The sequence below is a fragment of the Juglans microcarpa x Juglans regia genome, chromosome 2D (assembly GCF_004785595.1).
Source record: "Juglans microcarpa x Juglans regia isolate MS1-56 chromosome 2D, Jm3101_v1.0, whole genome shotgun sequence".
NCBI lineage: Eukaryota > Viridiplantae > Streptophyta > Magnoliopsida > Fagales > Juglandaceae > Juglans > Juglans microcarpa x Juglans regia.
In genome coordinates this window covers 9,178,135-9,194,035 of record NC_054596.1, presented here as the reverse complement: position 1 = coordinate 9,194,035, position 15,901 = coordinate 9,178,135, and the positions used below count along the sequence as shown (strand labels likewise).

The 15,901-nt window shown below is 35.4% G+C and overlaps 1 protein-coding gene across 5 annotated transcripts; it reads left to right on the top strand.

Moving 5' to 3' along the window:
- Nucleotides 1–7,173: 7,173 nt before the first annotated feature.
- LOC121248331 (F-box protein At4g00755-like) lies at nucleotides 7,174–10,890 on the top strand. 5 transcript variants are annotated; one of them, XM_041146773.1, is made up of 7 exons: nucleotides 7,174–7,368; nucleotides 7,720–7,756; nucleotides 7,877–8,051; nucleotides 8,821–9,234; nucleotides 9,341–9,519; nucleotides 9,928–10,046; nucleotides 10,526–10,890. In XM_041146773.1, the coding sequence occupies exons 3-7, from the start codon at nucleotides 7,925–7,927 to the stop codon at nucleotides 10,752–10,754; spliced, it is 1,068 nt and encodes a 355-aa protein (XP_041002707.1). In that variant the 5' UTR covers nucleotides 7,174–7,368; nucleotides 7,720–7,756; nucleotides 7,877–7,924; the 3' UTR covers nucleotides 10,755–10,890. The 5 variants fall into 5 exon arrangements, with proteins under 5 accessions (XP_041002707.1, XP_041002708.1, XP_041002710.1 ...); XM_041146774.1 differs by having other exon boundaries at nucleotides 7,188–7,368; nucleotides 7,720–7,751; XM_041146776.1 differs by having other exon boundaries at nucleotides 7,188–7,368; nucleotides 7,720–7,772.
- Nucleotides 10,891–15,901: the final 5,011 nt, after the last annotated feature.

Below are 15,901 nucleotides of genomic sequence, written 5' to 3'. Positions count from 1 at the left end.
TCCAATTCAACCAAATCAACCAAACAACTCCAATCACAAATCCATCCGACCCCCGAACTCCTCGGACTCAGTCCGGCATGCCAAAAACACAGTGAAATGGGTTAGTGCAAAAATACATTTAAATTACGAAAGTTTTTTGGAGAAATACTTACAGTGCAATATAATAATTTTCCGAGGATCACGAAGTTGAAAAAGGCGACGTTTGAGCAACACTACAGTGTAAAATACACTGTGGTCGTGGGTCACAAATACCAACTTTTCAACGAGGACAAACGAAGACCCAAGATTGATAGGGTAGGGCCTAGGGAGGTCAGTGAAGCTAGTGGTGGTGGTGGTTTGCCGTGGGTGGCGGCGCAAGGGGTGGTTTTAGGCCAAAAATGTGCAAATCGGAGATGGACTTGGTGGGGCTTCACCGGTGACGGATCGGAGCTGGGGTTGGGTCCAATGGGTTGCCAAGAGGCCGGGGATGAAGTGGTAGGAAGATGGTGGCCAATGGCGGTGCGACGGCGGCGCAATGGTGGAAAGTGTGCCGCGGCGTCGTGGGTTTCGTGGGCTTCGTGGAGGCTAACGGCGGCACGAACGGCGGTGATATTGGTGGGGTAGGACGGCCGGCGGCTGGGGAACGCAAAGGACCGGGCGGTGTCGACCACCGCCGACGGACGGCGGCGCTGGGAGGGGACGATGGAAACGGGCGGAGGAGAGGAGAGAGAGAGATCGCGCGGGAGAGGAAAAAAAAACCGAAGGAAAAAAAAATAAGGAGAAAAAGAAAAAAGGGAGGAAAAGAAAAGGAGAGGAAAGAAAAAGAGGGAAAAAGAAATGAGGTCCAATCCTCATAACTTGGGTCACAAAATGATCCAACGGAAACGATTTTAAAACCTCAAGTTAAATAAAATAATTTAAACGTAATGGTAAAGTCAAATTGAAATAATTAAATCCCACGGTAATTAATTTAAATATTAAAAGCAATTTAAATGCATAACAATAAATAAATATTAAGAAAGCACATAAAAATAATTTTCACCAAATAAAAATCATAGAAATAAACTCACTAAAAATCCAACCAATTTAAAATAAGAGAAATTATTTTAATTACATAAAAATAATTCCTTCAGTAAAAATACACTAAAATACGGGGTGTTACAACCAACAGGTATAAAAATTATATGACTCTTTTAGTATGAATTGCAGACGAAGAAGGTCTAAATCAAAATCTCACAACCAAATCAACTATTTAAACGAATAAAATGAAGTAATAAATTTTGAAATCCATGAGAATGTTATATTTTGTCTGCAAACTCTTATATATACACCACGATATGTTCATTGAAATCATCCAATAATTAATCATATGAACCTCACTTATCAAGTTAACTCAAAACAAGAAATTTTGATAATGTATTTTAAAACCAATAATTTAATAAACATAAATTTTTTCTCGAGATATTTCTTATTTCTTGTCTTAGTGTGATAGAGATTTTAAACTGATGATTTCTAGCCATTTCGTAGCTTATTAAGAAAGTGGTACCTAATCAATTACATACCTAAAATATTTTGAAGGAAATTGATAATAAAAGAAATCTGTACGATTCATTTGGAAGTACAATATTATTTATAAAACAATATTGGCAATTCACCATACAATAACATTCTAATTAATATTAAAATAAAGAAACCTAGCTCATTCATTTATATCAAATAGGAAGATAGGCTTTTTCTTTCTGCATAAATTTATACAATCAACTGTTTATATTCTACCTATTGTCCATTTGGAGTGGGTTTGTAGGTCCTATTGAGAGTATTTTGAGTTGTTTGAATATATAAAGTATGTTGAGTTGTTGATTTTTGGATAGGTAGTTGAAAAAGGTATGGGTTCCATTAATTTTTTTTATATTAATTTTCTATTTATTTTGCATTGATATCAACAAAATGGATCAAGTATGTATTATATAATTTATTCATTAAATTCTAGGTGATGATCAAAAGCTCTCAAAGTGCATGACAATATGATCATGTTGTCTTTTCGTCCATGTATTGCAATATTTTTTTTATCCACTAAACAAGAACTTAGGTGAAAAAACATGATCAGTCACGTTTAGATTTCAACGTATAGTACGTCGACCCCCACTGCACTCAAGAACCGCCACGTATGTACGTGGGAGAAACAAGAAATGCGCCCAACACAATTTAGAAAACAGTAGTCCACTAAGCTACTAATTAATCACAAGTGTAAAGTAGTTGCCCTAATAATCATAATTAAAGTAAAGGAAAAGATCGACATTTAATGGTCATGAGATGGGAGTTTTGGGGTTGAAAACTTTGAAATGATATGAAATTAAAGTGATTGGTAGGGCTTAATTCCTTATTTGTTGAAGCTTTTCTCTACAAATTAGTGGCTTTGAGCTAAACTTTTGGATTAGGTTAGGATCGATCACACTCCACTACTGCATACATGGCTATGCTAAAATAGAATGATCAAGGTGTAGCGCCCTTGTAGCATGCATATATAGCTAGCGCTTTTAATTAGGAATTAGTATTATATGGATTAATTGATCTTGTTTTGCATTATACGCCCACCCACAGCCATTTGCACGATCGAGGAGAAAGTCTATGGATATATATATATATATATATATATAGAATTAATATATCTAAGTAGAGCCTACCAATCTCTAATCTACTCTTATTATACTTATATGAAAAAAGAAACAAATTAAGTACCACTGAGTATATAATTAATATCATGATCATCATGATTAACAATCAAGATTTACATGACGTACTAATAGATAGATACTACGTAAGTCCACACAAATTTGATTGTTTTCTTGTTTCGTATATATAATTATGACCAATATCATTAATATATATGAATTAAATTAATTATAAGCTAATTTTCCTAAGGACCACCACCTTAATTCAAAATTAAAACAGGGTGTTAAAAAAGTAACCCTCTTTTCTGTCGTTTAGATATATAAATGACTACTAATTTATTTCGAAAAAGATAGAAATATTTAAATTACCATATGTCGATCTACTTTTAGGAATTGAAGGGAGAGAGTGGTTGCCAGGAAAATGAAAGAAGCTAGCACCCACCAAATAATTCCATAAATTCTAGCCCCATAATTAAATAATCTCATGACCAGAACCCATTAAATTAAAACAAGCTATATCTCCTATTTGAAAAATAATAATTAATAGATCATGCACACATTATATATAGTAGGAGTACTGTATATTTATATATATATATATATATCAATTATATATGGGTACCACCAAATAAATTAATGAAATTATTATAGTGATAAATATTATAGTGATTTTATTTTTTATTTATATATAATATTGATAAATATTATAGTGATTTTATTAATTTTTTTTTCTCACTTTCTCTCTCCTCTGGCCCGATTCTTCCCCACGGCCCGTTCTCCTTCAACCTAGCTCGGCACCTCCGTGTGCCGGCCAGCCTCACCACCACCGCCGACGAGTCTCCCTCACGTTGACGACCAACTCAGCAACCACCAATGTCCCCCATGCGCAGCCCTCTCTCCCCTGCGGTAACCCAACCGAAATGAGTTTCTCCCATTTCTTTCAACCGGCACCGCCGTATGTGGCCACCCAGCCTCACCACCACCACCGGCGACTCCCCCTCACGCCAGCAACCAAGGCAGCCACCACCGATGTCCTCCACGCGTAGCTATCTCTCCCCCACAGAAACCCAACCGAAATGGATTTCACCCATTTGTGTCCAGTTGCGCAGCCGTACGCGGCCACCCAGACCACGGCACTTCCACCACCTCACATCGGCGACAACCTCTAGCAGACCCAACCACCACGAACTTCCCTTTCCCTCTCCGTCACACACTGGCATTCGCACGCACGAACCCATTTCTCACGGCAACTCTCTCTCTCTCCAAACCAAAAAGAAACGAAGAAGAAAGAAAACAAACATGCAAAAATAAATCTGAAACAAAGAAGAAACCATACGGGGGAAAAAGGAAAACAAAGAAGAAATATATTTATGTTGTTGAGACGTAGCAAAAAGAAAACAAACATGCCAAAAAGAGAAAAAGAAAAACAAGATGCAGAAGTGAAATTAGAAGAATAATGCATACCAACGACGAGAAGAAGAATCCTCAAATAGCACAGGAGAAATTTTTTCTTCCTCCACTTGAGTCTGAAAGCTCTGCAAATGCTGGAAAACCACAAGACGTCTCTTCACTCCATCCCTCCTATCAACAGGCCAGATATTTTCGACTGTCACACCACAATACAATAATGCTAATGAGATGTTTGAGACTCAACGAAGAAGAAGTAAAATTGTGACCGAAAGGAAAAAAATATCATGCAAAGGAACAAGAGACCAAAAAGAAGATGCTGGAACAGTGCTCACTGTTTAGAACTATTCATTATTGTTCACGTTTTATACATGCTTTTAAGTATTAGTAAGATATATACATACACACACTAGTAAGGAGGCTATGTGCAAGGCACGTATGCCCCTTGTACGTAGCGTCCAGTTGGAGGGAAAAAAATCTATATAAAAATAAAATCTCTTTGCAAAAGTATATAATAGTAACAATTCATTAATTAAATAAAAACTCTTTAAAAGCAGATTTTTAACAACACCTAATTAAAAACACCATTATTTATATAAATGGGCCAACATACAAAATCACCATTCAATTGACAAGTTCATGAGAGTTGCATATTTAAAATCACCAAGTTTATAAACACAATTTTTTACATAAATGTTAACAAGTTTATAAGCAGCATAATAATAATGCATGTTGAAGTTACAATCAAATATAATTGTCCAATATATGCATGGCAGCATGTGTATAATATCGTACGGTATGTAGTAACTAAAAATCGACGAATCCAAATTTTTTTGTTTAATAAAAGAGTCGGATAGAAATAAGATTAGTGAGTCGTGTAGTATAGGTCAAATTAATAAACGGATCGACGCTGTAAATGGCGATCTACAGGACATGGTAGAAAGGATAAAAACGTAAATAAGATATAGATCACGTAATAATGCAATATGAAATAAATAATTTGGTTTCACTTACCAATTTCGTGCATGCTAGCTAGCTAGCTGCATGATTTGATCGTCACCACATGATATACATAATTATATGCTAGCTAGCTTGCTTTTTTAAATTTAATTTGGACTATTCTCCATAAATATATACATGATAACATAGTTAGCGTTATTCCTAACAAAACATACTATTCATTAGCTACAATTTTCACACAAAAAAAGTGGCTCTACAGTCACCACTGCTTTGTTGAGGGCTCTCGCTAGTGTATTTTATGTGTTTTTCTTTATTTTTTGCTTTTTCACTGGCTGCAATTTTCAAAAAAAAAAAAAGTGGCTCTACAGCCACCGTTGCTTTGTTAAGGGCTCCTGCTAGTGTAATTCATGTCTTTTTTTTTATGCATTTTCTAAAAACAATTGTGCTTGCCTAGTATATATATATATATATATATATATATATACGTATGAACTTATGTGACTATGTCATACTGCACGCAAGCCAATCCATCTAAAAAAGTCAGGGTCATTTTTTGTCAATACACTAAAAGAGTTCAAAACCTTTAAAATATGAGAAAATATATTTGCAACTGTGAATTGTGCAACCGTCGCGTAATCGTTTTGAAAAAAGTGAATAAAATATGGGATCCACATAAAAAAATAATTTTTTAATAGTAGACCCCACTCTTTTTCAAAGCGATTACGCGACATTTACACACTTCACAGTTGTATGTAGAATTACTCTTTTGTAAAACTGAAGATCTAAAAGGGCACACTTGTAATAATAGTCAGTTACATAGGGGTATATGCAGAATAAAAAATGTCCAAAAAAATACTATTTATTATTGTTCATCTTACTATTCATATGAGGATAGGCACTTTTAATGGTAATTTTTGTAATTATAGTAAGCTATTTATATATTTTTTTGTAAAACTGAAGACTTAAAAGGGCACAATTGTAATAATAGTCAATTACATAGGGATGTATGCTCAATAAAAAGTGTAAAAAAAAATACTATTTATTACTCTTCATCTTACTATTGATATGAGTATAGACACTTTTAAGATATAAGAGATATATTATCTTTATTGTTAATTTGGTGTGGGATAGTGAAATGAAATCAGATAAAATTCTTTTCCAAATTTTCAAACTATATAAATATATATATAATTACTTTTAAAATACAATAATCGAAATATATACATCTTTATATTCATAATTAAAATGTTTAAAGCCCTACTCCAAACTAAAACACGACCTAAATCCTAGTATTTCTAGCCCCAACCACAAAACATAAACATTAGTCTATAATATTCACAATTAATATAAGAATCGGATCTAATGATAGTTATACTCTTTAATTTTCTGTTAACCGAAAGAAAAGTAATTAAATCATGAAATCATATAAAATGATTTTTTTGAGTCTTTCTTTATTCATATTTAAATAATTTGTATAAATTATCATAAATATTAAATACTACTCTTAAAAGAGAAATTCTTGATCTTTTACAAAAATAAATTTAGAGATATAATTTAATCTTAAACATTAAATATGTGTAATAAATAAATAAATAAAGAATAATATTACTTGGTCATCTAAAACTTGTCGTTCAGAATCTTAGATGACTCTCTTGATGTGACACCGCCATGTGATACCATATAGTTTATTAAAAAAATTAAAAATACAAACACAAAATAGGTAGAAGGAATCTAGAGTTTTTTAACCTTTATCTTTTTGTCTCTTCTGACTTCTTTTGGTGTAAATATATTTTTTTCTATATTTTTTTCTTTATAAACTAAGTGGCACTACTTGTTGATACCACATCAAGACAACTATCTAAATGATAAGTTTCGAATCGGTCCATGACAATACAAAAATAAGAAAATTGATATTTATAATTATAGAGTGTATAAGTATTACGTAATTTTTTTAAAAAAAATAAGTAAATATATAATTTACATGAAAAAAAAAATAATAATAAATCACAGCGTTTATACATTACGACTGTACGTTATATTAGTTAATAAATATATTTTAGAATCTTAACTATGAGGCCGAGCTGTGAATTTATTTTTATAAAATTAAATTATAATGAATTATTTTAAAAATGTTATAGGACGCGATTAGTGCATTATCCGTACTGATAATGCGAGCCTGCTAAAAATTATCAGGATGACACATTTTCCGTTTTAGTTTCGCTGCTGGGCATATACTCTCTTTACCGTTCACATATAAACCAAGCGCAGTCGGTGGCTCCGATCTCTCTCTCTAGCTCTCTGTCTCTTTCTTTCCCCGTTGCTTTAGATTCATCTCTTCTGTGCGAGAAAGGTAAATATCTTTTCTCCCTCTCTCTCTCTCTCTCTATCTGCGTATTTGGTGTGTTCGCATTTAAATTTCTGGAAACTCGCGTCTTTGTTGAAAGAGCTAAAGAAACGTAAGCTTTTATTGCAATTATGCTATAGAAATGCTGGTTTTTTTGGGTTAAGGTCAAAGCAGATATGGCAAAGGGTTTAGAAGAAAAACTATATAAATATTTATTACTTTTTTTCTATTATAAGGATTTTTATGTTTTAGAGAAAATTCATGTCAAAAAGAGATTCAACGAGATTCCCGCTAACTATTTTTTGGATATCTCTGAATGACATGCCTTTTCTAATTGGTTTTTGCAATGTTAATCAGGTTTCTGAGTTGCTGCGAAGTCGTCGATCATTGTTAGGTTACTAATTAATTAAGGATAAAAGGATTTCTTTTCTTTTTTCTCTGAAAGTTAGTGATTTATAAATTTTTTTCTCTGAAATCATGTAATATGCTTCTTATTGTGTTCTTCCTATATTAGTCGGGTTTCGAGTTGCCAGAACGCTACACTAAATGTAATATTCTTAAAATGGATAATCGAGGTGACTTCCTTCAATTGCTCGGACGTGATATGTCAACAAAGATTCTCAACCATTTGGATGACCCATCTGACGTTGTCCGGGCTTGTTCTGTTTCGAGATCTTGGCACCGATTTGGTAATCTTATTGGTTAAATATTGGGTTTACTAGTGTGTGGCTTGCCTTATAACCTTGGTGCTGATTTCGAACATTCTTATATTTGCTCTTCTCCCATATCATTGCCTTAATTTGAATGATGACTATTACTTTTAAGTCGCCAATGCTTTTTTATCATATCATCGGATTCTGTTCTTATGTATTTTCTATATAGGCGCAGATTTTATCTTGCGATTTTGAGGGTATGGGACAATATAGTAGGCCCACTGTATATATGGATTTCATCCTGCATCCCATATCCGAAATTTCTTCTCTTGCAGCATCTATCAAATTTAGTGATCTAATTAGAGAACTGCAAAAAATTATGTCTTTGTACTTGTCATAAACTGTTCTTTTTTTGTCTTTGTAGTAAGTAGATGTGTCTGAGCAAGGAAAGCCTTGGCTCCAAAAAGTGAACAATGTAAATAGGTTATAATTGTGTGCATGACAAATTAATATATTTCAGAGGCATCAATTTTTTAATTGCTGATTACAATCAGATACTGACTCCCCCCGCGTGGTACTTATGACAATAATAGAGGGAAAATATTCAAAATGCAAGCCCAGTAACTTTTTACAGCCTTGGTTCCAATATGAATTAATAAGAATGCATGTTGACTGTTTTCTGAGTTATCTTTTCATCCTACCCTTGATTGAGTTACAACGATTGTTTTAAATAATTAAGCTATTGAACAATGTTATGTATGTTTTTCTTGATTGGTACCAATGTAAGTTGTTAGTCTTCATGCAGTGATTGAAAATGGCCTTTCCAAGCAGCTTTGCTTGAAAATTTTTCCTGAGATATCTAATGTCGCGCATATTATTGAAGTGAACAACATGATTGAACCTGCAAAAATCAGCAGTGATGATTCTGCGGAATGGGAACGCCTTAAGAGGGATCACAGAGTATATGCCTTCTTAACTCGAGGCCTGACCCCTTTCATGAGAGGTGATTGTATATCAGAGCCCATTAGCGCATCAAGCACTGATAATTACCCTGGTGAAAGCATTCAGAATACCTTGGAACCAAGAGATAGAGTTGAGGACAGAGCTTCCTACTGGTCAAGTAAAGGGGAAAGTGATCCCAGTGTTCCTGAAACATTGATCTATAAGTTGGTTGCCAATTTTTGTGTTGTTACTGAAATCCACGTTCAACCATTCCAAGGTAATTCTTATAGCCTGTATATATAGTTGTGTTGTAACTTTGATATTAGTTTGACTCGTGGACATTTTCTATATAACTGACCGAGATGATTATGTTTACATATCAGCATATTTTCAGTATGGCTTTCCTATATATTCATCTAAGGCTGTTCGATTTAGAATGGGTTATCCCAGACGTCCATTGAGGTTTGATGAGGACAAAAGAGATGCTTTGTTAGCTGCACACGAATGGATGGATGATGAGTTTATTTGGACTTATACATCGCCAGAATTTCCGATGGCTCAGGTGGGTAGCACTGTCGAATGTGACTAGCTTATTGTTTAGTGAGAAAGGGGGATGATGGGGGGTGATGGGGATTCATTGGCACTTTCTTTTGTTTACTCGGACTCACCAAACAAGAGGTCCTAAGCTTTGTATAAACAATAATAACTTTTTGTAGGCTGTCTTCATGCTTGTAACATCTTTTTTCCACCCAAAACATGTTAGACATGTCTATTTTGATGCAAGTATAACTGTAGAACGCTTGACCTGTATTCTCACCCATGTTCTCTATTGTATTTTGTCTTTTGGCCTTTTAATCTTAGAATTTCCCCTATAGGTTATGTCAAATGAATACTTATTGATCAATAGAATATAGTGGTCACTTACATAAGCAAGCACATGCTTGTCATTATTGACGTAATAATGAAACAGGAGAACTGCTTGCAAAAGTTCAAGTTACCAGAACCTGTTCTTTGCATTGGAGGGATTCTGCAGGTCAAGTTATTGGGTCGGGTTCAGAGACAAGAAATGGATGGATTATACTACATATGGTCAGTTTCTAACCATTCTCAAGTTTCTCCCCTCCTGTCCATAAATGATAATTATTTCAGTAGTCCAAGCGAAACTCGAGCCTGAAAGTGAATGTTGAAACTCTTTCTTACTCGCAAAAAAAGGGTAGTCGATCAAAATGTAATTTGCTTTCCAAGGAAAAGAGTGAAACTCAAGACTGCAAGTAATTACTATCCAAGGGAGAGAAAGACACTGTTTTGTCTTAAATAATAATTGTTCTTTGCCACCTATATATTTCATCCGTTGTCCATTTAGTTATGGGGAAAAAGAACCCTCTATCAATTGTTTTGTCTACTTTCCTTTTATGCCATTAGCCTTGAATACATTTCAGTAAGTCTAGACTAATCATTGACACGTTCCCCATTATATGTTTGTTTAACAGAATGCTTATTTTTTGTTGCATTCTCAGATTATTTTTGGTTGTTTCTTACTACCACTGGCTCATTTTTTTGTGGTGCAGTGTTTCCCATGTTCAAGTTGTGGGACGATCACTCTTACTGCCGTTTGATATTCAAGTGCTTGACCCCTCAGGATTGTGTGCCCTAATATACCAACCGAAAACAGTGTGTTGCAAGTCTTCAACACAATCATCCGTGACAGAGGCAAGCATGCCTTCTCACTTCCGTGCATTAACCGAAAGATTGATGCAGCTGCTGAGGAGTAGGGCTGTTGTTGCCAACCGTGTATGATATCTCGCTTTCAATTGCTTTCTATCTTCTATATACATCCAGCTAGGTCTGGAGAGACATTAGTTCTATCTGGTACTACTTACATGGTGTTAGATCAGTGATAAATATTGTTGATGCAAATTATTGTCTTCATAAATCAAGCTGTCAGCAAGGTATATAGTGCGGTCTGTGTCCCGTTTGACCATGGTTTTCTATAGTCTATGTCCCAACTCCTAAACAAGGTCTTGAGAAATTGTCTGCCTATTAGGACCTACTCAGAGCCATGCAGGAGCAAACTGCCTCCTATTTCTGAATTTCGATGATAGTGTTTTTAGTATAGAGAGCATCTTCTTCAAGTCTAAATTCTGCGAGTCCAAATTACTTTCTTCTTCTTGTATTTTTTATTTTTATTTTGAAATTTGATTAAAAAGAACAGAGAATCACGTGACATAAATCTAAACATGTCATGATAAGCAGTAGAAGATAAATAGTTAAAAAAAATTAATTAAATACATAAGAGAGTAGATAACAATTACTATTTTCGGGGCAAAATAGTAAGAAAAATAATGAAAGATAGTAAGAGAGATGAAAAAATTACGTGCGTAACAGATATAGTAAATATAATATTTTTTTAAGACAATTTTTTTTTTTTTTTCACTATCCCATTAAACGCCATACAACACAGGATACAATTGACGACGGCTCTTGTATCCCATGAAAGACAGGACAAACCGCATCAGGTAGCGTCGAGCGACGACTCTAACCAGTCCTACTTTGTGAACGATAATGTGCCAAAACGAATAGAGCCTCTCTCTCTCTCCGCCTTTTGCTTCTCCGCGACCACTCCTTTTCTTGCTCACTTTTTCTTTTTTAATAATTTTCAAGAATATGGGAATCTGTTGTTATTCTATGTAGAATAAAAAACTTTCTTCTCTTTATTTTGGTGAATTATCACGTAACACACCCTAAGTGTTTGGCAAAATTACACAAAGAAAAGCTCACTGCGAGGGGACTCAAGAAAAAATGAGACGAAGGAAATGAGGAAGAGAAAATAACTTTGATTCAGTTTTTGCATGCCATTAACTAGTGCGTCCTCCCACTACAAATACCGATGCTCCTCTAACTAACTGGGCCCAAGGCCAACTTCATAAGACAGTAAAATAAAGACAGTTCAAACAATTCTAACAAATGGTAAATAGGTCATGGCCTGACTCGAGAATAACATGCAAAGAAAATAAATGGTCACAGATCGACACATAACCAACAGTATTGAGGCCAAAACTTCTAAACCTTTATTACCCAAACCAAAGCCCACAATGACTTCGATCCACTACTGTTGATGTAAACTGAACTGTAATGAACTTTACTCCCTTGGATTGACAATAATCTTCATAATAACTTGCAATCTTGGGAGTAAATAAACGAGCCCACTGCAATTTTCTTCCGGAAAAACCCTGGTTACATTTATTTTATTGATCGCCAAAAATGCAGCCCACTCCATTCCAATGTAGCCACCTTCTTGTTTCATCTCTGAAATTAGTTCAATGGCTTCCATTCCATGACCATGAGCTGCAAGTCCTGCAATCAACGTATTGTAGGAAACAACATCTCTAGTCACCATTTTGTGGGATATCCTCTTGGTATCTTCCATTCTCTCATATCTAGAGTACATGATATTAAAGAGTTGTAATCTGAGATGCTGAGATTAATGTAGTTTTCATCAACGATGTTCACAACCCAATTACCTAATTCTAACGCCCCAAGATGTCCACAATTTGGGAAAACATTCATCTGGTTTTTTGAGTCTTTAGAAGTAATCATATCTTTGAATAGCTCAATTGCCATAAAATGGCTGCCCATTTTTAGCATAACCTAAAATCATCGAGTTCCTGGACACAACATTCTTTTCTGACATTTTATCAAATAGCTCTCTAGCTGAAATCAAATTCCTGGCATTTGTATATGCCAAAATCATTGCATTCCATGTTACAGAGTTCCTATACGCGTCTAGTTCATCAAAAAAATTTCAGGCAGTTTCTAATCTCCCACACTTTGCGTGCATACTAAGCAGAGCAGTCTAGACAAAGCAATTAAGCTGCATCTTCTTCTGATCGAGTTTTCTGACAAGTGAATCCACATGGGAAGGACGACAATGAAATAACAGTAGCCCACGTTGTTGCATTTGGTTGAACCCCCACATCCAACATATCATCAAACAATATTAAAGCCTCCGCGGGAAATCCATTCTAAGCATAACCTGATAGCATTGCATTCCAAGAGACAACACTGTTCTCTAGCATCTCATTGAAACAACTAGTCCATTACCTTAGAATACATAATAACCATAGTTACCCACATAATAATATTCCTCTCGGGCATCATATTGAAAAGTTTAGTTGCTTCAACTTCATCCCCCCACTCCCAGTACCCATAAAGCATCGAGTTCTAATCCGCAAGAGTCTTTTTCAGGCATTTCATCAAACAACTTATCTGCTCTAACCAAATCCCTACACCTTCCAAACACCTTTATGTAAACATCCAACATAATCAAATCCTTTACAGCTTCTCTGATACAACTGGTCTTTTGAAAAATTCTCATCAATAATCCCAGGATCAAAGCACTTTGGTACATACAGGCCATACAGCCCTTTGGCAACACCAGGATACTGCACCATTCCAACAGACTATTTTATCATTACCTTATCTTCACCAAGTATACCAGTTACTAGTGCCCGGTATCTCTTCGTAATTTTTCTTACTTCACAGATCTCCAAATTGGCTTTTCTATTGCCTTCAGTACTAGTGTCCTGTAAGCCAAGTATGCTACAAGGTGTGTTTTGGCAAGCTTCGTCTTCTTGTTCTTTACAAATAGTGATCATGCTTCTTCATTGAACTGGGATATGTGCTCTGCAGTTGCAACCCTACGTGACAACTTCACAATTTCTAAAGGGGTGGACGGCAGGGCTCCTCTACCAGTCACCCCATTTGGCCCGGCCCCCATCCGCTGATGAAGGAAGGGAGGGGAACCTAAGGTTTAAAAGACTCTCAGACTCTGCACTGAGTTATAATTACTTTGATTATATAACTGCCTGAAAACGTTTCATGTTCTTTCAGGTACCTGATATGAGCCATTCATGGTTCATCAATTTTGATACGAGATTCAAATAAACTTTCCCTTATTGGTTTCTCTAATGGTGGGACCAATTTGGATTAATTTCAGACAATCTTTCTGAGCAGCTCGCCAGAGTTTTTACATTCTACCAACAAGTTACTGGTACAGAATTAAACCGGCATTCAATGATATTTCCTTATGAGCTTCATTTTTGCAAGAACTACAAACTACCGTGGATCTTTAAATGGACTTATGAGAAAAATACCAATATAATTGACCGAGCCTACTTCACAAAGTGGTGGGATAGGTTTGGATATACTGAAAAAGTAATCAACCAGATGATTAAAGATTTTCCTCAAGTCGCCCCTGATTTGCAATACAAGAAGGAATTTCCAGCAATCAAATCTGGTACACCTGTTCCTGAATACCCTTTAATGATTCAGGCCCCTAGTTCACCAACTACTTCAACAAGAGGAAAAGCCACCAGCTCATCCTCAAATAAATCTTCTAAGTCTGCCAAAGATAATATCCTAAACAGATTTGGCAAAAAAGATTTAATAAAATTGCTTGAGCAACAACTGTCTAAGTCTACGAGCGATAATTCTGAAGATGATGAGAATTCAGAAGCATCCTCAGAGGCCTCATACAGTAACATATTTGGTCATGATTCAGAAGGCATTCCAAAGCTGGAAGATGATTGACTACTACTTGAGTTCAAAGAAGACTAACCAAAGTCTACTTTGAGATAATCGTCGCCTAGTATCCAAAGCAGCCGCCTCAAAAGATAGCTGGAAGATAACCAGACGACCGAATGTTATTTTGTCATCTTATGTCAAAAGCAGCCGCCCACAAAGACAGCTGGAAAGACACAATAATAACACTCTAAGCCCCGTGCTTAAACAGTTCCTACTGTTCACTCACGGATTGATTTACTGTTTTACTTTAATGATTGTAAACAGGAACTCCTTATGTTATAAAAGGAGAACCTTACCCTTGAGCTAAGGCAGAACTCACATTCGAGAGAAACACTACTATCCTCTCTCCCTAATCTTGAGTCTCCTTATATACCCTGATTTCTGTAAGTGCAAATCTGCACTACCTTGCATCTGTAATTACTTTAAACTTGTTAATTTTAATAAAGCTTATATATTTATTACGACTAATTTTGCATACTCATACATGCATATGGCTGGTTTAACCGCATATTTATTTTGTGCTTGCATAATTTAATTTTTGTGCAATTTATTCTGATTCTTCAATTCCCTTCATTCTCTTCTTCTTCAATCAGCTTCGGTTTTTCCTTATTTCCGTTGTTTTGGTATCAGAGTCATTCTGGTATCTAATTGTTGTGAATTGTTTCTTCTTTGTTGAACTTATTTTGTTTTCTGACAACCCCCACCCGAAGTTTCTACTTTGGTTGGTTTAGGATCATTTTTCTACAAGTAAGTCAGGAACCCGGAGGTGTAAGTCCCGTTTTAAAGCCAGGGAGGCGAGTGTAGGGCAGCTATAGGTTCAAACCCGAGGGCCGATAGTGGTAAGTTCGCAGACCCCTGAGATGCGACGGTCGATGTTGTCTTAGGACAAAATGAGTTGGATAAATAGATTCAATTCAACAATTAGTTCCAGGTCGGCTATGCCGCCTGACATTGTTAATGAGGAAGACTGTGCTTTTGAAGCAACAAAGTCACCTGTGCTAGGATCATGGAAGATTCCAAAACTTGATGTTAGCACGATCTATCTAACCAATTGGTTTGAAAGATCTATGCACACACAATTTTGCGTGCATACTGTTGAACAAACTTATGCTATTTCTAAAATTCAAGAAAAATGTTATCTCTTCTCAAAAGAACAGATGACAAAATTCTTGCAGCAAGGTTTTAGATATATTCATATTAGATCTGTCTAAATTGCTGCCAAACCTTTAACGAGCAGAAGCATCAATGCATCCATATTATTTTGTTTAAGAGATGCCAGATTCAATAATTTTGAAACAAGTATCCTCGGAATGATCCAATCCTCTCTAACGGATGGACCAGTCCATTTTAATTGTTATCTA

What these genes read in the sequence shown, in the direction of transcription:
- LOC121248331 (XM_041146773.1), top strand. Translation starts at nt 7,925, where the DNA reads ATGGATAATCGAGGTGACTTCCTTCAATTGCTCGGACGTGATATGTCA. An exon ending in CCACGTTCAACCATTCCAAG is followed by an intron (nt 9,235 to 9,340) that starts GTAATTCTTATA and finishes TTTACATATCAG; the next exon opens with CATATTTTCAGTATGGCTTT. An exon ending in GATGGATTATACTACATATG is followed by an intron (nt 10,047 to 10,525) that starts GTCAGTTTCTAA and finishes TTTGTGGTGCAG; the next exon opens with TGTTTCCCATGTTCAAGTTG.